Source organism: Pan troglodytes, chromosome 18, assembly GCF_028858775.2.
Source record: "Pan troglodytes isolate AG18354 chromosome 18, NHGRI_mPanTro3-v2.0_pri, whole genome shotgun sequence".
Lineage (NCBI taxonomy): Eukaryota > Metazoa > Chordata > Mammalia > Primates > Hominidae > Pan > Pan troglodytes.
Window position 1 is genome coordinate 84,702,866 of NC_072416.2, and position 25,908 is coordinate 84,728,773.

Below are 25,908 nucleotides of genomic sequence, written 5' to 3' on the forward strand. Positions count from 1 at the left end.
ATGGCTGGACACAGGAGTGCCAGTGGTGGGGTCAGAACCCAGCTTCTCCCTCTCCCGGCCCCAGTGGGTCTATTCCCCGAAGTCCTTGCTCCTGTCTGCAGGGCTGTGCCCACTGCCGGTGGGGCAGGGAGTGGAGAAGGGGGGCTGACTCACTTGCTCTTCTCCTGGAGTTGCTATTCTAACGGCAGCAAATCCACAGGAAAAAGGTAAACAAACAAACAAACAAAAAAGAATCTTTCAGAAAAGGAAGTATTTTTTAAAAAAAGGGAGAAAAGAAGGTGAGGAGTTCAGTGTAACCAGGTGACTACTCTGAAGTGGGGACTGAGTCAGCCTCTGACGCTGAGCTGAATGCCCAGTGACAAACGTGACCAGCCGTGCGGGCGGGGGCCCAGGGCCAGGTGTGGCGCTTCCAGACGTTTCTACTCTCTCATTTTATTCATGGCAACTTGGGAAGGAAATCTGTATTTAATGAGCAAATGTAAGGCTGCGTTTTCTTTGCGAAGTCTCCACAGGATTTTCACGGCAAAACCAATGAGAAAATGTCCTTCCAAAGAGAAGACCGAGTGTCCCGAGAACATTTTGTTGAAAGCGCGTGCACGGGCCGCCCTCTCGAGGCATCGTAATGTGCTTCAAACAACACTTGGTAAAACCCTCTGGCTAAAAAATCAAAATTTCCAAAGCATATACATTTGAAAAAAACAAAATCTCCACTTAAAAGCTCACTTTGACTTGTTGCCCAGGATCAATTGCAAAAGCGCTTCTGTTGAGAAAGGACAGTTCAGCCAAACTTCGGCTGGTTTTTAGAAACAGAACTGGAGGAAAAAAACCCAGAAAACATAAGGCACTGGGCAAATGTGACGTAGGCTGGGACGAAACCCATTCTCCCAGAGCCGGTCTCAGGCGGTTGCTCCGACACGTCTTGCCACGCAGGCCTCTCGAGTGCCACCGGAACCGGAGCGGCAGGGGACGGGGAGGGCGAGTCTGCAGTGAGCTCCGTGGCTGTCCACGAGGTCACTTGTCCCTCTGCTGCCTGGCCAGCGCCACCCTCAGGGTGTCGGTGCCCAGGCGCAGGCCCTGCAAGCAGGAGACGGCCTGCTGGGCCGCGGCAGAGTCCGGGTAATGAAGGCAGGCTCTGCGCCGCGGGCCCTGCCAGGTGAGCCGCAGGGGCACGGAGCCGAGTTCCCGCAGGGCTCTCTTCAGGTCACTCACACGGGCGTCCCGGGGGAGGTTCCCAACGTAAACATCGGCTGCAAGCGGGGCACCCTCCCCTGGTGGGGAGCCAGGGCCTGCCTCCATGGAATTGGCTTCTGGTCCGGGTGTGTCCGGGGGCCTCCTGCCAACACTCAGGGGCACCGTCTGCTGGCGGCCTGCTTCCGGAAGGTGCTGGTGCTCACCCTGGAGGGTGACATCCTTCCCAGCCTGCTGCTCTCGGGCGCGGAGGCTCCTCAATATGGGGATTTTCTCCATCATCTCCAGGCTGATCTGAAAAGCAAAGCAGTTGCAGCTCTTTCAGGGACAGAATCGCAGGGGCACCTGCCACACACGCATCCACACATCTGACTACTGGCTGTGCTGCACACGTGGACTGGATGCCAAGTGGTCTGAGCCCCAGGGACATGGGACTCCCACTGTCCCACCCATTATCTCACACAGATGATGTCACCAGTCTGTAGCTCTGCCCCTCGCCCCTGGCTTAAGGGAAGTCAGCACTCACAGGGGCTCTGGAGCGTTTGCCACGAGCTGTGGAGGCTGCAGGGTTGGGCCTCCATTTTCCTCCAGGCCCAGAAGCAGGAAAGTAAAGCTGGGGCTCTCCGCTCAGGCCTCCTACCCAGAAGAGGCACCTAAGATTGCTACTATTGGGATTACAGGGTCACAAAAGGCAGCTCCCCTAATGACCCCCCCAGAATAATGGGGAGCTGCCTCCGCATCTGCCCCCTACCTGTGCCTTTGGGTGGGATGAGGACTTTAATAAGACCACAGGGGTCTCCTCTCCACTGAAGGAACGTCTCTCAGGGGTCACCCCCTTCAATGCACAGCCAAAAATGCAGAAGCAAGGCAAGTCTGAAACATAGCTTTGAAAACGCTTCCTAGTGAGGGGTCATCAAACTATGAAATCAGTAACGCTATGCGAAACTTAAGTCTCAATTGTATGCGACTTGCAGACAAAGGACATCTTTGGCTTTATCTGGATTTTTCTAATCAATCAGCTACGGCAGCGGGCCCCTTGGAACAGACTGGAACTGGCTTGATGCAGCCTAAATGGTGAAGGCCTGATGGCTCTGTCCTGTGGGGCAGTTTGCACTGGGGGCTGCCTATGGGTCAGGACAAGTCAGGTGATGCCTGGACCACCGTGCCCTGTGCAGAAAAGAAACAGACAGACACTGTGTAGTCCTTTTTGACAATTCTCATTCTTTACAGATGCTTTTTATTTTTCTTTTGGGCACCAAGCTTTCACATGAGCATGGTCATCAAGAGGCAAGCCATGGTCACCTGCAGGCCTCCAACAGAAGTGAATATGTCGCAGTACAGGGCAGCACATGAGCTAGACAACTGTAAATTGTTCTACAAGACGAAATAGTTCAACTAGTATCAATGCTCTCATTACATTGAGAATAATATGTAATTTAGAGCAATGGTCTTATCCTTGGCAGGGTGAGAGAGGAACCTTTGTGAGGAGCTGGGGTTCCCTCCCAAGAATGACTCACCCACAATTTTCTGTACAATTTCCCAGGGTCGATAAAGACTATTCATGGGCCTCCAAACTACAAGAAGTACACAGGCCCCAAGTTAAGCATCAATAAATTAGAGTAACAGTTAAAGATACACAAACACCTAAGAACAGCCAAGTGCATTCCTGCAAACCTAGAGGCTCTCAGTCTTCTCTCATCTAATACCTGGCTCTGTCTCCCAGTGCTGGGTGGAAAGTAACCTCCCCTCCCGGCGAAGCTTTTGCTTTGGTCAGAGTCCTCTGTGGCGGGATGCCACTCTGCTCCCTGGCACTGCCACGTCAGAAGCCTTGGCAGGTAGCAGGCACATGGCCTCATTTTGGTCTTGAATGGCAAACAGACTCTTGGCTGTCATAGAAAGACTCTGCAAAGAAAGACTTGCGCCAACATTTCCCATTGTTCAGACACAAAGGAAAACAACTCATGTCTATGCCATGAACATATCCACGATGCGCTCTTTTCTAATCACAAGGCATTTCTCTTCCACTGGGCCCTCGGCCATCCTTCTCAACTGATTCACTGTGAGGAGACTACTCACAGAGCAGTATCATACCAGCTCTGAGGCCCAAGGAATCTTCAGCCGATTGTATATTTGCTGGCTCAGAATAAAGGAGCTCCCTGTGATGTGCACGGAAGGATGTATTTGTCTTTCCCACGGCATGTTTCAAAACAGATTTCTGCTGCAAAACCCCAAGTGTGAAGCCTCACCTGAGAATGCTTGCTTCTGCCATGGGGAAGCTTGAGGTGCTACTGGACACAGATGGGAGGGAAGAATGAAAACGACCTCAGCCCAACCACCCCAACCTCTTTCTACACCTCTATTCCACCTCCTCAGAAAGTTCAGGCTTTTGTGTTGCTTTTGAAACATGTAAAAACAGATATAAACTGGTCATCATTTGATTTTGAAGGATCTTTTAAATTACCAGATTTAGTATTCAAACAGATGATACAATTTAAAAATGCAATTGCAGTGAGAGAAAAAGTGTGGCTATGCATTTATCTGGAAGAACTGAAAGTTACTTGGCTCTGAGTACAGCACCAGAAGCCTTGAAGTGAGAGCATCCCGTGGGGTGGGGTGGGGGCGAGGTAAGGGGTGCAGAAAGGGGTAGGGGTTTGGGGGCAGGATGCACCCTCCGGGTAAGCACTGCTCTTCTGATGGGGTCCATCGGGAGCTGCCCCAGCCCAGTCTCCTGCCTCCTGAGTTACTTCCCCTCCCATCTGTGTCCAGTAGCACCTCAAGCTTCCCTATGGCAGAAGCAAGCATTCTCAGGCGAGGCTTCACACTTGGGGTTTTGCAGCAGAAATCTGTTTTGAAACATGCCGTGGGAAAGACAAATATATCCTTCCGTTCACATCACAGGGAGCACCTTTATTCTGAGCCAGCAAATATAAAATCGGCTGAAGAATAATGAAAACATCTTAACCACACATTATGAGCTAACTGGCGGCCAGGGCACTGACACACTGGCATCCGCAGGGGGGCCGTTAGAATGGAAATGTGGAAGTGTGTTCCACTGGAGGAAAATCGCTCTTTTCATGAGCAGTGTTTGTGGGTAAAGGATGACAAGGCTTCACATCAGCTCCCTCCTCCTCAAGCTCTAATGGAAACATCTTCCTGGCTGTGGGGCGGCTTTGCCACTCTGTCAGCAGCTGGATGATCACGCCGATCCCTGCCACAGCTGACAAGAAAGCCTCCTGTGTGCCAGCCAGCAGGGTGGCTGGACGTCATGGTTGGGATGAGTGCATGGCAGTGCTACTGTTTCCTGGCTGGCAATGAGGAATAGTTGTTACATTCTGTCAATCTGGCATGTGAAGTGAAAAATTATGCTTGTTAATCAAACATGAGAAAACATTTTTGCCTTTTTATAACTAATTCTATTCTAAAAAAAAAATAGAATAAACTTTAAGTTTAAAAACCTGTCCCCTAGACATGCTAAGTCAAATACGAATCCGAAATCTGACTTTCAAGATTTCCGATTGAGAGTCAGAAACTGCTCAAAAAAGCAGACACTTGGGCTCCAGTCTTAAGGCAGCTACATGCTGCTCTTACCATTTTGGATAAACTGCTTTTCTTTCTGACTCTTGCATTACCTGACCTGAAGATAAGGAAACTGGGAGGATGATCTTTGAATCCCCCTCATTTTTTTTTAAAGAGACAGGGTCTCGCTGTGTCACCCAGGCTGCAGTACAGTGGCACAACTCATAGCTCACTGCAGCCGTGAATACCCAGCTCCAAGTAATCCTTCTAGCTTAGCCTCCCAAGTAGCTGGCACTACATGTGGGCACTCACCACCACACCCAGCTAAGTTCTGTATTTTCAGTAAAGACGGGATCTTGATATATTTCTCAGGCTGGTCTTGAACTCCTGGGCTCAAGTGATCCTCTTGCCACGGCCCCCCAAACTGCTGGGATGATAGGCGTGAGCCGTGCTGGTGAAGATGAGCAGACATCAGAAGTATTTCTAATACTAAGTTCAACCTCCATAAATAATGAGTTCTCTTGCCTGAGACTAAATTTGGTTGTTCACTGATGAAAATGCTTTAAGACACTTCCAAATAGCCACAGTGAAATAACCATATGGAGTAGGTATGCTCAGAGGAGAGCACAGGGAAGGCCAAGGGACCGTGCTGCCTTCCGTAAACATAAACACCAGGCAGGCCTCGAAGCCTCTGCTGGCTCTCTAAGGGCAGAATCTCTTCAACATGGCTCATGGAAAACCCTTTTGTTCATAGTTGATCAAAGGTGTCAGTTGGTAGAAAAAGGCTCAATAGGGCCACCCCTTTACAATCACGCTTCGACTGGGAGTGCTGACAGACAGCAGGGGCAAGGCCTGGATCTCCCAACAGGGGGCCTGACCACAGGCAGCGCTGCGTTCGACTGTACCCCAACATCAGGAAGGGATGGCTCAACCTGGGAGGGGTCTGGAAGTCACTAAGAACTATTTAGTAAAAAAACATTTCTGTTTCCTGGTATACATGATCACCTTAAAACTGACGCTGCGAAATGCCAGCTTCCATCTGCACGCCTTGGCTCCTGCCTGGCCCTCATTGTGAGGCCCGCGGGAGTGGCTGCCTCCCTCCCCCTGCTCCGCACAGAGTCCTGCATGGGACCAGCAGCTCCTGTCTCACTTCCGCACTTGGGGTTTCAGCCCTCGGAGAAGAGCAGCCACGTGGTTCCCCTCACGCAGACATGCTTGAGCTTTCTGTGTTGGCTGTTCCGGTGTCACCCTACACACGTCTGTGCGTGAGTTTTAAGAACTGGCGCATATTTAACTATTTTCATTTCTGAATTCTCATTTCTACTAACTGGGTACCCTGGGAACAGAGATAGCTACCTTGCTGCTGTGTGACTGGGTTCAAATGCACCCGGGCGCAATGTCTACCTTGGAAAATGTTGAACAAATTTACTATTTTTTTCCTAAATATTGTTGATTATAAAATTAGTATACGCTTGTTGTGGGAAATTCGGGAAGAAAGTAGAAACGTTTGAAATCCTATCTCCCAGAGATAACTACTGTTAATATTTTCCTGTATTTCCTCGCTGTCTTTTCTCTCTGCCCTTCAACATGAGCAGAATATGAAATTCCATATCAAGCATGTATAATATCATATCGTGCCTTTTCTACTTTATACCACATGCACTTTCTCCTGCCACTAAATATTCTTTAAAAAGCTGTATGCACTTAAATGGACTCCCCCCACCCCCATTTTAAGGCACTGCATGTCTTCTATAGAGATTCAGATAAATCCTTATCTGAATTTCTACATATTTCTCTAGGACCGATTCCTAGAAGGTAAATTACCAGGTCAAATACAGTAATTCTTTTTCAATGAAAGCCTCTCTCAGCCCTCTAAACATACTGGCCCAGTTGTGGTTAGGGGTTGGTTCACAGTTAGCTGCATTATTTGCAGAGAACAATTGTGTTTTATGCAGGATCTGAAATTGGGCTTTGCTGTCCCAGGACTGCTGCTCACAGAGGAGCCCTGTTCTCAAATCCTTTTTCTTGAGGTATCTGTAGATCTTGCAGCATACTGTGGCCATCTGAGGACCACACTCCCCAGCAGGCTGTGTGGGGAAGAACGGGCCATGCTTTGAAAGCTACAGAATTGTTTCCTTGAGTATAAGCACGAGAATGGCTCTGGAAGAATCCAGTTTCCTTCATTAAGGAGCAAATGAGTTGACCCAGGAAAGTCAGATGCACGGGCCTTGGTCTATGGTGTCCTCGCCACCCCCGTGGTAATCAGGAGCCCTGTGCTGATGGTGAGGAGCACAGGACGGGTGAGAAGATGTGTGTGACTGACAGTCCTTCCACTGGGCAAAGGCCAAAAGGCCCTCTGGTTTGTGGGTCTGGTGACGGGGACCACAGGCTTGTGGGTACCCGAGTGGCTTCTCCTGAGCCCTCAGTCTCCCACTCAGGCTGGCCTTGCCTTCGGCACAGTTGAGGTTCTGGAGTCTGTAGCCATGTCCTACCATTCCTCTCTGTCTCCAAGGTATTCTTAACATATATCTTTCCTGCTCCCCAGCTCAGGCCAGCTCTAGGGAAACACTACAATGGTGTGGCGGGTCTCCACTGTCCAGGTGCAGCTTGGGCAGAACAGAGCTTCCAGGGCGGCGGCGGCAGTGGCAGACCCGGGTCTGCCCACAGAGGCTTCACCTGCTGCTGCTGCTGTCCAGGTGCTCACTTGGGTCCAGCAGGTGACCACGGGTCTCAACAGGAAGTTCCGTTCTTCTGTTGTCAGTGACTCATAGGACACCACTCAGCCCTGGGAGCTGGCTGGGACTCTGCGTTTCACTCCCGACAAGGCAGGCACTGGTCAGTGGTCAGGGCTGCTCGACACTAGCGGGTCCAGGGCTTCAGCCATTTTCGGTTTGCTACGGCACAGAGCTGAGGCAGCCAAATGGCTCTCAGCCCACTCCAGACTACCTGACACACGGCTGTCACAGGGAGGGACATCGCATGACTGTCTCCAAGGATCAGAAGATCACTGGAGCTGGACGAACTGCCCAGAGGTTCAGGACCACGTTCCAGCTTCAGGCCCAGGTCTCTGGTACCATCTCCAGCCTGGCAGAGATCCTTGGTGTAGCTAGGGGTTCAGGGAGTCCTGGGTTTTCAGGGTACGGTGACTGGGAGATGGGGCAGCAGCGGCTATGCATCTTGTGGTTTGGATGTGGCCAAGTCACCCTGAGTTTCACGGGTCTGTGGGTGAGGCGATCGCCCCCAGAGACAGAAGAGCGCACGAGGACAGAGCAGACAATGTGCCTTCTAGAAAGGAGGAGCAAAAGCAGAGCCTTCTGGGGAATGTCTCTGTACCTCTCTCTCTTCCTGCCGGAAAGTTTCTGATGAGGGTGCAGAGTGCTGGAAGGCATTTTAAGCCCCTTACCCAACCCTAGCAGGCTTCCTTTGCTGAAGACGATATGGAGGAGGAAGAACAACGGCTACGTGGGGGGTCTCTGCAAAGCACCGCATGGTCACAGGCGGTACGGAGCAGCCAAAGGGCTGCAGAGCCGGGGTCACTGCCTTTCTCTCCTTGTCCTCCACTGAGAGGTACAACCCGTGGCCATAGGCAGACACGTGCAGGACCCCATCTTGGCTCAGTGAGCTACCCAGAAGGACCATCCTAAGGATTCTGCCAGCAGCGCACAGAAAGAAGAAACATGCATGGCGTCCAGGAAGATTTCTCAACTTTATTAACAACCTACCTCGCATTTGCGACAATGATGTTGACTGCGGCCATGCTCCCAAGCATCGTCCTGGGCATTCTACATGCACTGCCTTTATTTCTAAGACAAACGAGAGGGCTTGGAGAGTGTGTTGGAAGTTACAGATAGAGCTATGAAGTGGGAAACTCTTGACTGCTAAACTCAGCAATACACTCACTGGCCACCTGGTTTCCTTTCTTTAAAATCATGAGACACAAGCTGAGAAGAGCCCACCGGATGTTGATGGTCAATCAAGGAGATGCGCTGTTTACAGTAACTGCACTCAAACAGAGCATGTATTAGACTGGTCTGTAAGACAGGGCAGGACGTCAACTACTGGAAAGGTGGAACAAAGGCCAGGGAATCAGATGCTGAACTGTCTTTGTGTATTGAAAATGGGTGAAGAAAAGGCAGTTTGTACTTCCTTCACATCCTTCATCAAGAGATCTATAGTGCATCCCAGATATTCCAGTAAGATAGCCAAGAGGTAAATTCTTAGATTCTAAAACCTATAAACCTATAGTGATAAATTATTATCACTATAATATCATGGAGAGGTATGCCAAATATTTGCCAAAGTCAATTTGAAACAATATTATAACCTAGCACTGAACTGTCCGCCTTCCACATTCAAACTCTTTAATGGAATTTAGAGATTTTTTTTTTCTCCCAACAAATGTTGATGAAACTCAGTTTGGCTGCATGGCTAGCGAGACTAAAACAGAAACACTGGGAGCTGTAGAAAGTGACTGATTTCCTCTGACCATGCAAAGGGATTATCAGGTGGTGAAACTGAGAACACAGGACCCAAAATGAGAGATGGCCTTTGAAAACTGTGAGATTCTTGCTGAGGCCTCATAAACAGTGACCACTTTCCTGGAAGAGGGTCTCGACAAACAGCGAAGCCCCCGATGCCCTCCCTCCCCCACAGTGCTGACCCTCAGGAACCCTGGCTGAGTTTGGTTTGCTTTTCTGTAAGAGGATATATTCACCTAACGTGTCCGATGACTTCATTTGTTGCTACTTTTCTAGTTAAAATCTTCAGAATGTAACCAGGCTGTTCCTAGCTCTCTGCCAGAAGAGGCTGTCCAGGCTCCCCCTAATACGGCTGCAATGGGCCCCTTCTATGACGCGCAGGCCTAGAGGGACTGCCAGCAGCTTCGCTGTGGCTAACGCCCTTGTGCAACCTTCCTACCATCCCTGTTCTCGGCTCTGAGGAGCCACCAGCCTCACGCTCTGTCTCGTGCATTGGCTTCCACTTACAAGGAAGCTGTGGACCAGAGTTCCCAGGTGAAAGACTCTTAAGAAAGACATCAAGGGATCTTTTCATTTCCTGGAAGAGCAGTGACCACCTTCTTCCCCAGTGCTCCTGGTGCGCTTAGACGGCCGCCCATACACTCTGGGTTACAAAGGCTGTTCCCTCTGCGTTCATCAGCGGCCAACCGAGGAGTGCACACCTGGGAGTCCCCAGCAGTGCCTGCCCAGGATGCCTGCAGAGAAAGTCCCGGCTGGGCTGTGGCAAAAGCAGCAGGTATTCTGTGTTCATCCTTAGAGGTGATGTTGTTGATTTTCCATGCCCAAAGGAGGGATTCAAACGTTGAATGATTTGGGATTAAAGAATGGGAGACGTGGACACGTATGCTTATTTGACCAATAGTTTTGTCCACACGAAGCACAAACGTCTTCTCAGTAATTCTGGCTGTTTGCCAGCAGAGACAGCATCATAACCTACAGGCTGACTTGCAGGGTCAAACTCCTACTGCAGACTAATTTGCAACCTGTGCCATTACCTAATCTGCAGATAAAAACCACAAATGCATAAAATGTACAAAGGCTTGGTACTGCCTCCTACTCAGGCTAGATTTGCTTGAAGATCCAGATCGTCAGTAAAAAAAAAAAATCTGGATTTAAAAAGAGAAGACCAGTGAGATAACACCAGGCAGAGCTTGCTGCGCCTGGGATGGCAGAAAACAACTCTTAAAAATGAAAAACAGTGGGCAAGTAAAGCTTCAAGGCATTCGCCCTCCCAGCCCATGTGGCCATTTCTGCCATCTACAGAGGCAGATTTTAAACCTAGCTGCTTTTTAGAATCCCAGAGATCCATACACAGATTCTTAGGCCTGGGCCTGGAGATGATCATTCAGGAGCCAAATTGCTCAAAAGCTCCTTGGGTGATTCTAACATACAGCCATGCTGGGATTGCCAACAGCTCCCATGCCAGACAGAAAACACTTAAAAGAGGAGGAGCCGCTAAGCTACAGGCCAGAGCTGGCCACTGCCGTGACCCACCTTGAACCAGGTGATTCCCATTGGCTGTGGGCGCTTGCAGCCTGTGGCGATGACTCTGGTTGGAGTGAGGATGTAGTCCACAGTGATGTCGTGCTCCTCAACAAGCTCTTCAGGGATGTCCACGACCTGGGGGAAGAGAGGTGGGATAAAGGGGCTGGTGGGAATGCCACTGCAGTCGTGCACACTGCCCCGCTCGGTGGGAATGTGAGGCTGGCTAGAGAAGCACCCCCAAATCCACTCTGGGGCTAAGGCTTAGCCGCTGTACCACTAGCAAGTCCAGCCCTGGCTGATCCACACCACTCGCGACACAGCACGGTTCAGAAGCAGATGAGTCTCCTTCCCCACCCCCTGCTCCCTCAGAAGAGAATGGCAGTGGCTCTGCTCAGCCCATTCATAAGGAGCACCTGGCAGTCGTGGACGATGGTGGCCACCGGCGTCTCCTTGCTGACGGCGCCCATGGATACCATCATGGCATATTCCAGATCGGCGTAGCCTTCTCCCTTCCCGATTCTCCAGCCTAGGAGACAACCGAGAATCAGTATCGCTGTGCGGTCCGGGGCATCGCTGAGAGGTGGATTTTCCATCAGGTCCAGTGGAAGAAGAAACTTGAACCCAATATCCCGAGCTAATCTATAGAAATTTTCACAGAAATGCCCACCAAGTGCCCCCAAGCAGCCCACACTGACGATGGACTTTTGGGCATTCAACAGGAATAACAACACGGCAAATGTCAGGTGGTGAAACTACAATGACGTGAACACTGGACCGTTTAAGCATGTCACAAAGGGAAACAGATCACATTCATGTCAGCTTTATGTTAGCAAGACTCATACTTAAAAAGAATGAAAAGAGCAGTTCTCAAAAAGACTAAAAACAAATTCCTACTGAAAGCAAAACATGTTTAATCAACTTACCTCGGAGGGAAAATCGCTGCTCTGAAGTCAGGAGTGTGTGAGGGCATGGCCTTGTTTCTTCAAAAGCACTGAATACTCACCACTAGATACCAGGTCCTGAGGGACGGTTTAAGCAGTACTAAAGCGTTTTGCAAATTTGTAATTAGTGGCACAACAAAAGGATTATCTGAGCCTAAAAGAGTAGCTAAGATGAAATCGAGGTTTAACAGCCTCTCTAGCCAAATCAGCTATTCAGAGACAAAAATGCAGGAAGACAGGATACATCAAATGCCTTCTGGCCCCCATGGAGAAGCTACAATTCCTCTTATGAGAAGCCTGAGGCACTTCAGAAACTGAGGCCAGCGTGTGCCACCACCATCACCCGCAGAGCACCCGCATCACTGCTGCCGTGTCTAAGACTCACATCTGATCAAGCTACTTTGACAAGTCAAAACCTTCAACTGTGCATGCAAAGAAACAAGAGAAAGAAAATTCAACAGAAAAATAGCAAAGGATATGAACAGTTCACAGAAGATGACAGGCAGATAAGCAGCAAACATGAAAAATGCTTGACTGCCTCCTAATTAGATGCAAATCAAAGGCAAAGGAGATGCCAGTCACTGCTCCCTAGCGGACTGCTCAAAGTCAAAGCTGGCTCATTCCAGCTAGGAACAAGGAAGCGGGAAAAGAGGCCAGGCACCACTGTTGAGGGCCGAAAGTGAGCAGCCCTTCTGGTGGCAACATCAAGGCTGACAATCCACCCTTCAGCTCAGCAACTCCCCTCCGAGGCATTGGCCCCCATGGATAGCCTCAAAGGTGCACCTAGACTATCCCACAGAACATACTTCATTCCAACTTGGTCTGTAAGAAAAAAGACCAAAGCCAAATCTGGAAATAACTCATAACGTATGTATCCATCGGCGGGGGTGGGCTTCAGTTACTGAGGTGCAGTCACGTGAGAACACCGTGCAGTTCCTCAACACGGGCCCAGGAGGCCAGTCCGCAGTGCTGACAGGAAGGGGCTCTAAGACACAGTCTCCATCAAGGCGCGGAGCTCTATGTGTGCCACCGTCCCTTCTGTGAATGCAGAAAAGGGATATCTATACATCTATACCTAAAAACTATAAGACAGGAGTTCCCAACTCCTGGGCCACAGACCAGTACCAGTTCATGGCCTGTGAGGAACCGGGCCACACGGCACGAGGTGGGCAGTGAGCGAGTGAAGCTTCATCTGTATTTACAGCCACTCCCCATCACTCTCATTACTGTCTGAGCTCCGCCTCCTGTCCTATCAGCTGCGGCATTAGATTCTCATAGGTGTGCAAACCCTCGTATGAACGGTGCATGCCAGGGATCTAGGTCGCCTGCTCCTGATGAGAATCTAATGCCTGCTGATCTGTCACTGTCTCTCATCACCCTGAGATGGGACCATCTAGTTGCAGGAAAACAAGCTGAGGGCTCCCACTGATTCTGTATTATGAGTTGTATAATTACTCTGTGATTTATTACAATGTAGGAATAACAGAACTAAAGTACACAATAAATGCAATGTGCTTAAATTATCCTGAAACCATCCCCTCCCTGGTCCATGGAAAAATTGTCTTCCATGAAACCAGTCCCTGGTGCCAAAAAGTTGGGGACCACCGCTATAACATATCTGTGTCTCGGCAAAGAAACTATCATCAGAGTGAACAGAGAACCTACAAAATGGGAGACAATTTTGCAAACTATCTGTCTGACAAAGGTCTAATATCCAGAGTCTGTAAGAAACTGAAACAAATTTACAAGAAAAAAACCCAAACAACCCCAATAAAAAGTGGGCAAAGGGCATGAACAGACACTCCTCGAAAGAAGACATTTATACAGCCAACAAACATGGAAAAAAGCTCAACATCACTGATCAGTAGAGGAATGCAAATCAAAACCACAATGAGACACCACCTCATGCCAGTCAGAATGGCCACAGATGCTGGCAAGGCTGTGGAGAGATAGGAACACTTTTACACTGTTGGTGGGAAGGTAAATTAATTCAACCATTATGGACGACAGTGTGCTGATTTCTAGAGGACCTAGAACCAGAAATACCATTTGACCTAGCAATCCCATTACTGGGTATATACCCAAAGGATTATAAATCATTCTACTATAAAGACACGTGCACATGTAGGTTCACTGTAGCACTATTCACAATAACAATCACATGGAATCAACCCAAATGCTCATCAATGATAGGCTGGATAAAGAAAATGTGGTACATATACACTATGGAATACTATGCAGCCATAAAAAGGAATGAGAGCATGTCCTTTGCAGGGACATGGATGGAGCTGGAAAACATTATTCTCAGCAAACTAATGCAGGAACAGAAAACCAAGCACTGCATGTTCTCACTCATAAGTGGGAGCTGAACAATGAGAACACATGGACACAGGGAGGGGAACAACACATACTGAGGCCTGTCAGGGCAGGTGCAGTGGGAGGGAGAACATCAGGAAAAATAGCTAATGCATGCTGGGCTTAATACTTAGGTGATGGGTTGGTAGGTGCAGCAAATCACCATGGAACACGTTTACCTATGTAACAAACCTGCACATCCTACACATGTATCCCGGAACTTAAAAAAAAAGATATCTGTGTCTCACATGCATGCTATATGTACAACGTCTACACTAGGAACTCCTTATGGGGCAGCTGGGAAGGAACAGGGAAGACTTATGGTGCAGCTTTCTGTGCTGTTCAATTTTCTAAGCAGACACACGGTTACCTTACTACTTTACACAGGGGGTTAGCTAAACGATGAAACTTACGAAGTGTTACTTTCTTCTTTATACATCCCTGAACCTGATGATATTTTCCAAGAGGGGACCTTTGCTGATTTCCCACCACCAAGAGCCCAAGTCCCATCATCTGGCCTCAAGGCTGCTGAGAAGGGGCTGCAACCTAGTAAAGGGCCTGCTGCCTGAGGACCCTTCAGTCCCCTCTGCCTGGACAGTGGCCGGCATGCAGGAGCCAGCCCTGAGGCCACTACTGAGGAGATGCCCCCTCCAGACTAGCAAGTCCCTCCTCAGACTCCCCTTCCCCCTCCCGTCGGTCCTGACTTGCGTCCAGCACTGAGCACGTCACGTCCTGTCCTGGTCCAGCTCTCGTGTCTGGCCCACCCACACACCATGCACTAAGGTAGAGACCACCCAGTGCCTGCCTGGCACACAGCAGGTGTAGCAGGTATACCAGAACAGTGCGCTCCTGAGTCCCCAGCCCCAATGACACAGACGAAGCACCAGAAACTGGGAATGCACTGAAAGCAAAGAATAAAGAACAATGTCCCCACATCAGCTCCAGTGGTGGCTGGGAAAAGAGGGCACCCTGAAGCTGGAGACAGCAAGAGGTGGTGTGGTGACCCTGCCCTCTTAGCAAGGGCCCCCTGGCCTTGTGGACTGAGAGCAGCCTGCCTCACATGCAGTGTGGCAAAGCACCAGGCCTCAGAAGAAGTCTCGGACACACCATGTTGTTCAGGAGTCTCGGACACACCACGTTGTTCAGGAGTCTCGGACACACCGTGTTGTTCAAGAGTCTGCTGCTTCATAATAAAAACAAAGCTTGGAACCTGCTGTTTTTCCATTTGCTGGAGTCCCTCCAAAACCAACTATTTACTGACATACTGAAAAGAAATTAAGCTCCAGCTCACTCAAGAACAGAGAGAAAACCTTTCACCACCTGAACAGAGAGTTATCTCACTTTGTTTTTCCTGCTAAGAAAAGTGAAAACGCTGTACACATGTTGGGCTGGGGCCAGAAGCGGGTGAGCTGAGCCAATTCTTCACCTCTGAAAAATGCAGTGGCTTCCGAGACCAGGTAAGCGCATCCAGAAAGCAGACATCACTGGCGACTTTTGAAAGACAAACAGCCTGGCACGCAGCCGCCTTCAGGCAAAGCTGTCACACTCAAGAGTTCCCATCTGCTAGTCTTACCTTTTTCAGAAACGGCGACGGATCCCACCACAACTAAATCCACAAGGACTCTGGAGTCCAAGCCTATGGGGACACTGTAGTTCCTCACACCCTGCACACAGAGATACGGATTGGAAAACTTCAACTCCAGCTGCTTCCTCATTTTATAATTCATGATCAAAGTGCACTCAGGGTTTGAATCAACCTCTTGGACAAAACAGATGCAGGCACACGCAACACCGGAGATGTGGCGTTTCAGGAGAAGTCGCATTCCAGAAACCGCTTTAGGGCACAGTTTCCCCAGTCTCCTTCCCAGAAAGGCGGCCAAGAGGAACTCACAGCACAAATTCATAGGCTGCCAACTTCATAACATTTAACAAATCGTTTTTCCCCATAAGGCAGAAGAGCACAGTGGTGAAAACACAGGGGCAGAGTCCCAGGGAACCGGGTTCAGAGCCTCTGAGCCACAGGACCCCAGGAGGCTGGAGCTCTCTGAGCCTCAGTTTCTTCACCTGTAAGACAGGGACACCACCCTCTGCCTCGTCAGACCAGTGTTGGAATTAAATAACAAAACGTATGCATTTAGCACATAAGACATGGTCAGTAAACACTGTATGACATATTTATTCAATATAAAATCCTGAAGGCCACTATCTTTATGTACAATATACTCTCTTCTAAAAAATTATCCCTTCAACCAAAATGTCCCAAAAGTGTACCGCTTTATACTAATGCAGGCATGCATATAAAGAATAGGGAAGCTGAATATGTTCATGGTTCTCATAACACGGTTTATGTAAGACTCAGGAAAAAGCCATTTTCAGTCCTGTATCTGGCAGTAACTGATCATTCGATGTGGCAGTGGGATCTGCCTGCAGTGCTATGACAAGTTCCGTATGGATCAGTGCATACGGGTGGCTTGGGGTCTCCCGACAGTCACAGAAGGGGGCTTAGTGCAGGAAACCCTCCACTGCAGGAAACCCTGTGTTCTCATCATCTCACAGGGTCCACGGGGGCAGGCACTGAGCAACTGCAAAGGAACAGACGGTTTGCAGTTGTGAATGCTGACCATCACCATGGTTTTGTCTCATTTTTCTACCTTTCTTTTTCCTTTGCTCCTTTCTCTCTCTCTATATATATTTTTTACTTTATTGTATGTATTTTTATAAACCATATCAAATTCTATTTTTGGAATAAGCAGGGTGCTAATAAGTAAACAATAAAACATTCCAGTTTTATACATTAGGCTTAAGTGGCAAATCCCATAAAAAAGGGTATCTTGAATTGTCTTATTTTTTCTTCTCAGTAGATTAAAAATTAAATGACTTGGAGTTTACCTTAAGATTCTTTAAAAAGTCACCAAATTCGACTTAACTGTAAAATACATGACCAAGTTTATTATAATGCACCCTAAAGTCATATCTGTACACTTGGTTTTACTAAATTGTGAGGCATTCAAGAAAATCTTAAATATATAATTGTCAGCAATTACTCACTTAGAACTGGTGAGGCAATTTCCAATGGAGCATGTTTTGGAAATTCTATCCTGTCTCCCCAGTCGCTCTGGTGGCACCTGATGAACAGGCCGGGAATAAGAAAAAGCTCCACAATACTGAACATCGCAGGTTAACACTGGGCAGTGCCAGAGAACCAGATCACTCGTCTTCCCTTTTCTTAAAATAAGGAATTTATAATTTGCCAATTTCGTGCAAAACAGAAATTGAGTTACAGAAATAGAATTTGTTTACTCAGTTTTCCTACGTGGCTCCATTAAGGACAGAATTCTTGAATACTTTAATATCTCTGTTCTTTTGGCTCTGTTAAAAATGAATTCCAACTGTGTGCTGCTATCTTATGCTAACTCGTCAGAAGCCTTCACAGGGTACAGTTCTTTCCTAGGTGGGGACATTGCTTCTAGTACTTACCTGAGAGGTGGCACATTTTCTCAAGATATCTTTAGTTGCCCCAGGGGGTGGTGTGATCTTATTAAACAATCCCGTTCTCAGTCGTGGTGTTGGAACCAACAATGTTTTTTTGCTCTTTTAAAGAAAAGACAATCAATAAATTACAAAATCAAATTATTCCATAGGACTTTCTTATATGTATTTTTACCATTTCAGGAGAAGAGGCAAATTACTATTATCCGCATTTTTTTTTGGTGTGTGCCAAGGAAATTACTTATTTGAAAACCTAATTAAATAATGTGTGGGGTCGATTTTTCTTAGAATCACCACTCAGCACCTCCTTACCCTGAAGAGCCAGAGGGTTTACTAAACTTGCTAATTTGATTTCACTTGCCATTCAAAATCGTTACAGGTAAAAATTGACAACAGAAATCCAAACTAAGGTCAGTTCTGACAAAATCCCAACCTCAACTTTCCTGTGCCCCCTCTGCTCTCAGCACCAAGTGCGACACAGTTACAATAATGCTGTCATTAGAAACTGGCATGGCATAGCTACCTTAGTTACTCAAACATTTCTATCTAGTTTGACTGTTCAGCAAATCACAGTCAAAGAGATCAGTAATCATGATAATCAATACACTGACACGTGCCAATAGCCCTTGACTTCTACTTAGTTCTCAAATGCCTATTGTGAGAACCTCTAGAACAGGGCTTCTCAAAGTGAGGGCCCTGGGCCAGCGCATCAGCACTCCTGGCACCTGTTAGAAATGAGTCAGCCCCTCTGGGGGTGGGGAGCTTCGATGAGCCTTCCAGTGACTCTGATGCACACGAAAGTTTGAAAACCACTGGCTGAGATGTCTCTGTAGATTATGCAAGGGTAAGCCACAAGGCAATCATAAGATCTGTGAAATCTTTCATGTAAATAATAGTATATTTTAGTTTTTGAGCAGGAGATGACAACCCAAGACCAATAAAAGACCCATGACATCTGTTTGGCCTATTTCAACAAAGGCTTGTCAACCACAAGAGTGAAGTACTTCAACACAGGCAGCTGTGACTGCGGCCTGCTGCTTTTCTGGGAGTGGTGGAGTGTGGCTTCCTCATGGGCAGTGTTGGAGTCCTGTGCCCCACATATGGGGATCACTCTCTCTTTTCTAGAAACTGCTCATCCTCTGGCTCAGTGGATCTCAGCCTTTAGTGTGCATTAGAATCACCAGCAAGCTTTAAGAATTACCGAGGTCTAGACCTCACTCCAGAGACTGGAACCTGGCGTGGCCAACAGTCTTCAAACCTCCTTGAGTGATACCACCATGTGGCCAGAGCTGGCAAGTGGCACCTAAGCCAGTGGGGCTTAAGCCTGTGTACTTGGAGCACCCTCGGAGTACTGATTGAACAGAATCTGATGCCACTTTAGAGACTCACAGGTCTGGGGTTGGGCCTGGGAAGCTGTGCATGCCCCCGGCACTGCGGACTGTCCGGTCAGACACTGGCCACTGTGCCTGTAGCTGTGGCTTGAGGTCGTGCATGCCCCCAGCACTGCGGACTGTCAGGTCAGACACTGGCCACTGTGCCTGTAGCTGTGGCTTGAGGTTGTGCATGCCCCCAGCACTGCGGACTGTCCAGTCCGACACTGGCTGCTGTGCCTGTAGGTGTGGCCTGAGTCTGTGCATGTCACCATTGCCTGCCCACATGCAGCTGGGGCTCAGGAACTTGGATTTTTACCTGCATCCCAGCTGATCCTTAAGTCCCTTAAAGTTTCCAAAAACCAGTGAGGACCCTGAAAGCACCAGAACTGAGGGACCACATGTGTGTAGTCTTGCACCACTACATCCTATGCCCAGCACGCAGCCTGGGAGATAGCTCAGTTACTTATGCAGTTGTTTCTTCAGCCTGAATAAATGATGGCATGAAGCAACAGGGATTTGCTCAGGGCTGCACCCCTCTTCCAGGCCGTCTTGGCTAAGGCTGACCACACGGTCAAGGTTTCTGATTTTTGCTCTGAGGGGCTGACAGCTGAGAACACCCTGAACTTCACACTTGCAAGGACTGGCTCTGGAGTCAGGTGGCTGAGTCAGAATCCTGGCTGTACTGAGACTGATGTGCAGTAACCTGAGGTGGAGCCTCTCTGTCTCTGGTTTCAAGTGTCATAGAGGAGCAGAGATGGCTCCCATAGTAGTGGAGAACCAAACCACATAATACAGGGAAAACATTTAGACAGAACTGCGCCTCGAATGCAGTGACTGCCGACTGCCGTCCTTCCTTGCTACTGCTGCTATTACTACTTCTAGCTTATTAAAATGATTCATTAACTGGGAAAATAAGGCTGACAGGAAGCTATGCTTCTGGAAGAGCCTACATGGAAGTCTCTCTTGGGGCTGAACCACCATCAGCAGACAAAATGATCTCCCACACGAGCCTGGACCCCTCCTCTCAGCTCCGGCAAGAATACACTCTGCCGTTCACCTTTTCTGCCACACGGTGTGGAAAGTGCCCCTCTCACCAGGGCTTCTCAGGAGTCTGACTTGGCAACTTGGGTGGGAGAATGGAGTCAGCACACAACGCATGGCAGCGTTAAGGCAGAATGACAACGATTCTGCCCTGAGATGGCCAGTACTATACTCATGTTATCAGCTGCGATTTGCTCCAGCAAAACCATATCAACCATTACGTTAAATTAATGGGGCCATTTGAATGTTACTGATTTTATAGTTTTGTTTGTATTTAACTTATATGCTTATTTTGGTTTTATAGTTACATAAAAGCTATCTGCATTAAAATTTATACCAAGTTTTATGTTTATCATATTGAATTAGTTTATAATAAACTAATTTAAATCAACCCTGGGGGAGTTTTCTGTTTTTCCTTGAAAAGGGGCCTGTATGTTTTCAGTTGAGGAACAAGTGCTCTAACCGATACCTTTTGAGGGTACATCAGACTTCTTACTCGTGATTTATCATGTTTCAAAGAGTCATAATACCACAACTGTGGCAAAAAGAACTAAATCTTCCTTGTAATCTTCCTCCTCTGATGAAGCACATCAAAACTGAGAATGCTTCAACGCCATAGTTTTTGTGTTTGTTTGGTTAGGAAGTTAAAAAATAAAAATTACAAGAGCATGCCTGAATTTAAAAAGTTCAGCAGTGTTGACAAGAAACCTTTCCAGTTCTTAACCATGGTCTTTATAGTATCAGAACATGACAAGTGACCGTCTGTCACCCAGAAGCAAATGATTCTGTGTTCAGCAAGCTTGTTCGCATGCTCATTTCAAATGGCAAAGTGGTGTCATCTATTTCAGCTCCAGCTCCTCAATTCTGGAACACCACAGGTTCTGCCTGGGTTCCCTCTCCTGTGCCAACCGGGCCTGGAAGCCATTGTTTTGAACATCCTTTATCTCTGAATTTAGAAGCATTCGGGACTCCTGATTGACTGAATTGCTAAACAGCTGAAGGGCTTCTGAACTATTCTTGGAAAAATCACCACCAAGGGCACTTTCTGTATTGGAGGGAATCGGAAGCACCGACTTTCTAAATGCAAGACAGACGTGTGCACTGACCAGCTACCTGGAAAAGGTGTCCCCCTTGGCGGCCAGGTCTCGGCTCGGCTCAGGGAAGTGGAATTACCTGCAGCACCAGCAGCCGAACGCCTTCCAGTGGTTTATCAGGGTCCACTTTAACTTCCTGCGTTCTGGCAAAAACGTCTAGGTCTTTGATGTTTTGGCAAGCCAGATAAGACCCCTAGTTAGGCAAATAGACAGAGTTGCACTTACTTCAAGGACGAAGAAGCGAGCACTTTTCTGGGGGGCATCAGGATTTACTTTAATGGTCCTGGCCGTTTTGAACGCCTGCAAGCGTGGGAGTTGCTCGGCAGCATGAGAAGCGCCCTGTTTCCAATGCAATCGCACGTTACTGAAAGGACAGCACGCTCTCAGGCCAACTGCAGCCCAAGCAGCTCGGCCCAGAATCTCACCCAGACAGGCACTAACAGTCACCCAAAGAAACATCTAAGGAAGCAGTCTAAGTAAGGAAAGGGATTTGAGAAAAGTAGCCTAATCCCACTTGAGTTTTAACTGAAATAAAACATGCATTCCAAAAAGAATACAAATCCCGAGGGCAAAATTTGATGATTTTTCACAAAATGAAGGCTGCTGTGTAACCACCACCAAAATCAAGCAGTAGCATGACCTGGAAGCCCCCACCTCTCTCCTGTTTGATTCGTTTTTTAAAGATTTCTACATGATTCTCTACATCCTTCATCTTTACCTCTGTTAAGATACATTTCTCTCTCTGGGGTCAGAAGCATTAAAACAAAACACAGTAACAACAAAAAACCATCAAAAGATCAGTTTTTCAAAGGGACAGGACAGTCTTGGAACCACCTCAGCTGAGGACCAGGGAAGGTGGAGCTTGTTGTGGAGAAGCCAGGCTTGGGGAGAGGCAGTCCTGACAAAATGGGGTGAAGTAAGCCAACAGCTAAGTCCTTCAGGGCAGAGAGAGCATTTTTGAAAAGCGCTTTCTTTTGCTCTTGGAAAATAGGCATGTCAAAGATGATGAACTGCTGCATTGCCTCTTCCGAGTAACCTTTTTTTTTTCCGTCAACACTGTTAGGAACAGCCATCTTTGATTGTCTTACATTTTGATCAGCTGGGAAACTGAGGCCCAGCATCCTTAGGCTGGCAAGGCATTCATTTCTTTCCAAAGGCCTAGAGCCTGAACTTCCAGTTCAGTACCCCTTCATTCCCTAACGCTCTTAGCAGGGTCAATTTTGTGAAAAGCCATCACAATAACATGCTTCCGGCCAGGATAAATATTTTACTTTGTATCAAACAGAAAACAGCAACTAGCACCACCTTGAGAGGTGACAGCGGGCTGGCAGCCCTCGGTCACTCTCGGCGCCTCCTCGGCCTTGGCGCCTACTCTGGCCGTGCTTGAGGAGCCCTTCAGCCCGCAGCTGCACTGTGGGAGCCCCTTTCTGGGCTGGCCCAGGCTGGCTCCCTTAGCTTGCTGGGCGGTGTGGAGGGAGAGGCGCGGGCGGGAACTGCGGCTGTGGGTGGTGCTTGTGGGCCAGCGCGAGTTCCGTGTAGGCGTGGCGAACCCCGCACTCACAGCGGCTGGCCCCGGGCAGTGAGGGGCTTAGCACCTGGGCCACCAGCTGCTGTGCTCGATTTCTCGCCGGGCCTTAGCTGCCTCCCCGAGACCTGCAGCCTGCCATGCCTGAGCCTTTCCACCCCCACCAGCAGGCTCCTGTGCAGCTAGAGCCTCCCCGAGGAGCGACGCTCCTGCTCCACGGCACCCGCTGCCATCCACTGCCCAACGGCTGAGGAGTGCGGGTACACTGCGCGGGACTGGCAGGCAGCTCCACCTGCAGCCCCAGTGCGGGATCTGCTGGGTGAAGCCAGCTGGGCTCCTAAGGCTGGTGGGGACTTGAAGAATCTTTATGTCTAGCTAAGGGATTGTAAACACACCAATCAGCACCCTGTGTTTAGCTCAGGGTTTGTGAATGCACCAATGGGCACTCTGTATGTAGCTAATCTAGTGGGGAGGTGGAGAACTTTTGTTTCTAGCTCAGGGATTGTAAAGGCACCAATCAGCACCCTGTCAAAACGGACCAATCAGCTCTCTGTAAAACAGACCAATCGGCTCTCTGTAAAATGGACCAATCAGCAGGATGTGGTTGGGGCCAGATAAGAGACTAAAAGCAGGCTGCCTGAGCCAACAGTAGCAACCCTCTCCCGTCCCCTTCCACGTTGTGGGAGCTTTGTTCTTTGCAATTAAATTTTTCTGCTGCTCATTTTTTGGGTCCATGCTGCCTTTATGAGCTACAACAGTCTCTACTAAGGTCTACAGCTTCACTCCTGAGGCCAGCGAAGACTGTGAACCCACCAGAAGGAAGAAACTCTGAACACATCCAAACATCAGAAGGAAGAAACTCCAGACACGCTGCCTTTAAAAACTGTAACACTCACTGCGAGGCTTCATTCTTGAAATCAGTGAGACCAAGAACCCACCAATTCTGGACACAACCTCACCTAGAAACAACCATACCACCCTGCACGGAGACGCAAAAGGCCCCAGGTGACGGGTAAATGACGTCTCTAAATGCTAAGGACGCCCTGGCCAAATGGCTTTGATTTCACACCACTGCTCACTGCTCGCCACATTCTCATCCACCATAACGCAGTAAGAGAATTTTATTACTAGTGTTATTCATTTAAGAATATTTTGTTTCCTTTTTCTGGACTCCAGAAATATGTCAGTACCTTAAAGTTGGGTATCCTGTGATGAACAGGTCGGGGAAAGTCAGCTAAATTTTGTGATTCCATGTAGCCCCAAATTTGTTCACGAATGTCCTGTTTGGAGACACCTACTGCAACAAAAGATTCCCACTTAATAACATACAAAGGAATTCCACAGCCCATGCTGAAACCGCTTAACAGCAGTTAAGCGACCCCCGCGTGTAGGTCAAACCGGCTTCCGATCCTGTTCCTGAGCCTCAGTTTCCCCGACCTCAAGGGGCCCACGGGCTCCCCCACGTGCACGGCAGTTGTCCCTCCCGCCTCGTCTTCTGGTTATCTTTATTTTTCCTGACATCTTTCTCGGGATTCCGGGCGAGAGAGCTGCTGGTTCGACCCGAACCCAGCACAGACCCCCTCTGACCTCCTCGCCCGCTTCCGGTAATTCTGCCCCATCTTCTGCCAGCCCCGGTGGCCCCGCCTCGACCCTCACCGGTCCCGGCTGTCCCTCTCCATTCCCAGCCGCCCCGGAGCCCCGCCAGGCCCCCCACCTGCCCTCGGCTCCATGGTGACGCAGTCGCTGTGCGACGCTTCCCGGCGCAAGTTCTGGCGCGCAGTGACGTCACCCGCTCCGCGCCTGCGCGATGGTAGGAGGGGCGGAGGCTGAGCTGGCGAGGCCCAGGCGCGCCTGCTCGGGCGGGTAAAAGCCGCGCCGGGGACAGTCAGGGACGCTCCCAGGCCCTTCGCTCTTGCTTTCAGCTAGTCATTGTTGAGCGCCGCCCGTGACAGGCGTTTTGCCAAGCCCTGGAGTTACTGAAGTGAATAAGTCCCTGGTCTCCCGGGACCCATTGCCGGTTGAAACACATCCCGCCTCCTCTTCCAGTTCTAGAGGCCGCCTCCTCCGGAAAGCCAGCCTTGATTGCTCCTGTAGGACGCGGTTCCCTCCTCTGAGATCCTGCAGACTCTCAGGTGCTCACACGTGGGTGTGCAGCGGATTCAGCCGGCAGCTCTTTAAAGGGGCAGGCAGATGGAAATTCGAGGCCAGCCCAGCCCCGGCGACTGCGCTGCGGACGGCCAGAGGCCATCCTTTGACAAACACCCGTGGATTCTTACCCTGACCTCTGCATACCCTGAGAAAGAACGAACGTGGCAGCCTGCGTCTGCTTGTCTATGTCTTTCATGTTTGCTAACCTAAGGGTCGAGAAGCGGCTCGAGGAGACCAGGCTGCACAGACCGTCACGTCCATTCCCTCCCTGGCCCCAGCCCCGCGGGAAGAAAACGAGGGCGTTCAGCCGGGCAGTTCATTCACTTATTAGGAAGAAGACATCCCACACCCCCATCCAGCACACACACAGATGTCAGGGACCAGCCACTAGGAACCACTCCCTGAGCGAATGAAGGCATCCCCGTAGCCACGTGCCTGGCACATCACAAGCACTCAAAACGTGGCTGCCACCTTTCGAAATTGCATGCCGAAAACTTTGAGATCCTCACAACACACTTGGGAAACAGACAAAAGAGTTTGAATGTCCGCCTACTTAACAGATACAGAAAATGGTGTTCCGTGTTCAAGCGACTTAAGTCTGCTGGTAACTGATAATATGCCGTTTGACCTCCTTAGGACATAATTAATAATGGTAATTAACAGTGCTACGATATGCCAGGCATTGAGCTTAGCACCTTAAAAGTCATAGCTAAATATGTTTCACAGCAAACCCTCAGAGGCAAATGTGACCCGCCTCCTACGCAGGAGGCAACAGAGGCTCAGACATGTTAAAGAAGCTTGGCCTGAGTCTCCCAGCAGGGAAAGGGCAGAGCATGTAGCCCTGACAACGTGCTTAATTGCAACTCTTGTGGGTCCCATCACAACTCTCTCTTCCTATGTGGTGTCCGCAACATTAATACATAGAGACACCGAGGAGCCTCAGTTCTGCTTGTGGGCGGGCCTGTCTTTCACCAGGCTGGCAAAAGCAGTGCAAACATCATTTTGGAGGTGATAAAATAAAATCTCTCACAGAGGTTGGATGTCCTTTCCCCCTTTCATGGAAGCACAGTAGATCTGCAGAGTGTTTTATGCAAGTAGACTTAGTGCCAGTAGTGGAAGTGTGTGCAGGATTCTGTTACCCAGCTGTGCTCAAAACAGAGCCCAAGTCTCTCCGATGGTCAGCCTGGCACGGCCCCCAGATGGTAACGAGACACCAGGGACAATCTGCCAGTGGCA

At 49.1% G+C, this 25,908-nt stretch overlaps 1 protein-coding gene across 18 annotated transcripts; it reads right to left on the reverse strand.

Annotated features, from left to right (window-relative positions):
* Positions 1-235: 235 nt before the first annotated feature.
* Positions 236-24,333, reverse strand: MTHFSD (methenyltetrahydrofolate synthetase domain containing). Of its 18 annotated transcripts, none has more exons than XM_001156018.6 (8): positions 24,239-24,333; positions 23,715-23,821; positions 21,079-21,192; positions 17,480-17,593; positions 15,576-15,666; positions 11,120-11,232; positions 10,716-10,841; positions 236-1,482 (listed from the first exon to the last, which is right to left on the reverse strand). In XM_001156018.6, the coding sequence occupies exons 1-8, from the start codon at positions 24,252-24,254 to the stop codon at positions 1,012-1,014; spliced, it is 1,152 nt and encodes a 383-aa protein (XP_001156018.2). In that variant the 5' UTR covers positions 24,255-24,333; the 3' UTR covers positions 236-1,011. The 18 variants fall into 18 exon arrangements, with proteins under 18 accessions (XP_001156018.2, XP_009429636.1, XP_511153.2 ...); XM_009431361.4 differs by lacking the exon at positions 21,079-21,192 and adding an exon at positions 21,225-21,338; XM_511153.7 differs by lacking the exon at positions 21,079-21,192 and adding an exon at positions 21,225-21,338 and having other exon boundaries at positions 23,715-23,818; positions 24,239-24,330.
* Positions 24,334-25,908: the final 1,575 nt, after the last annotated feature.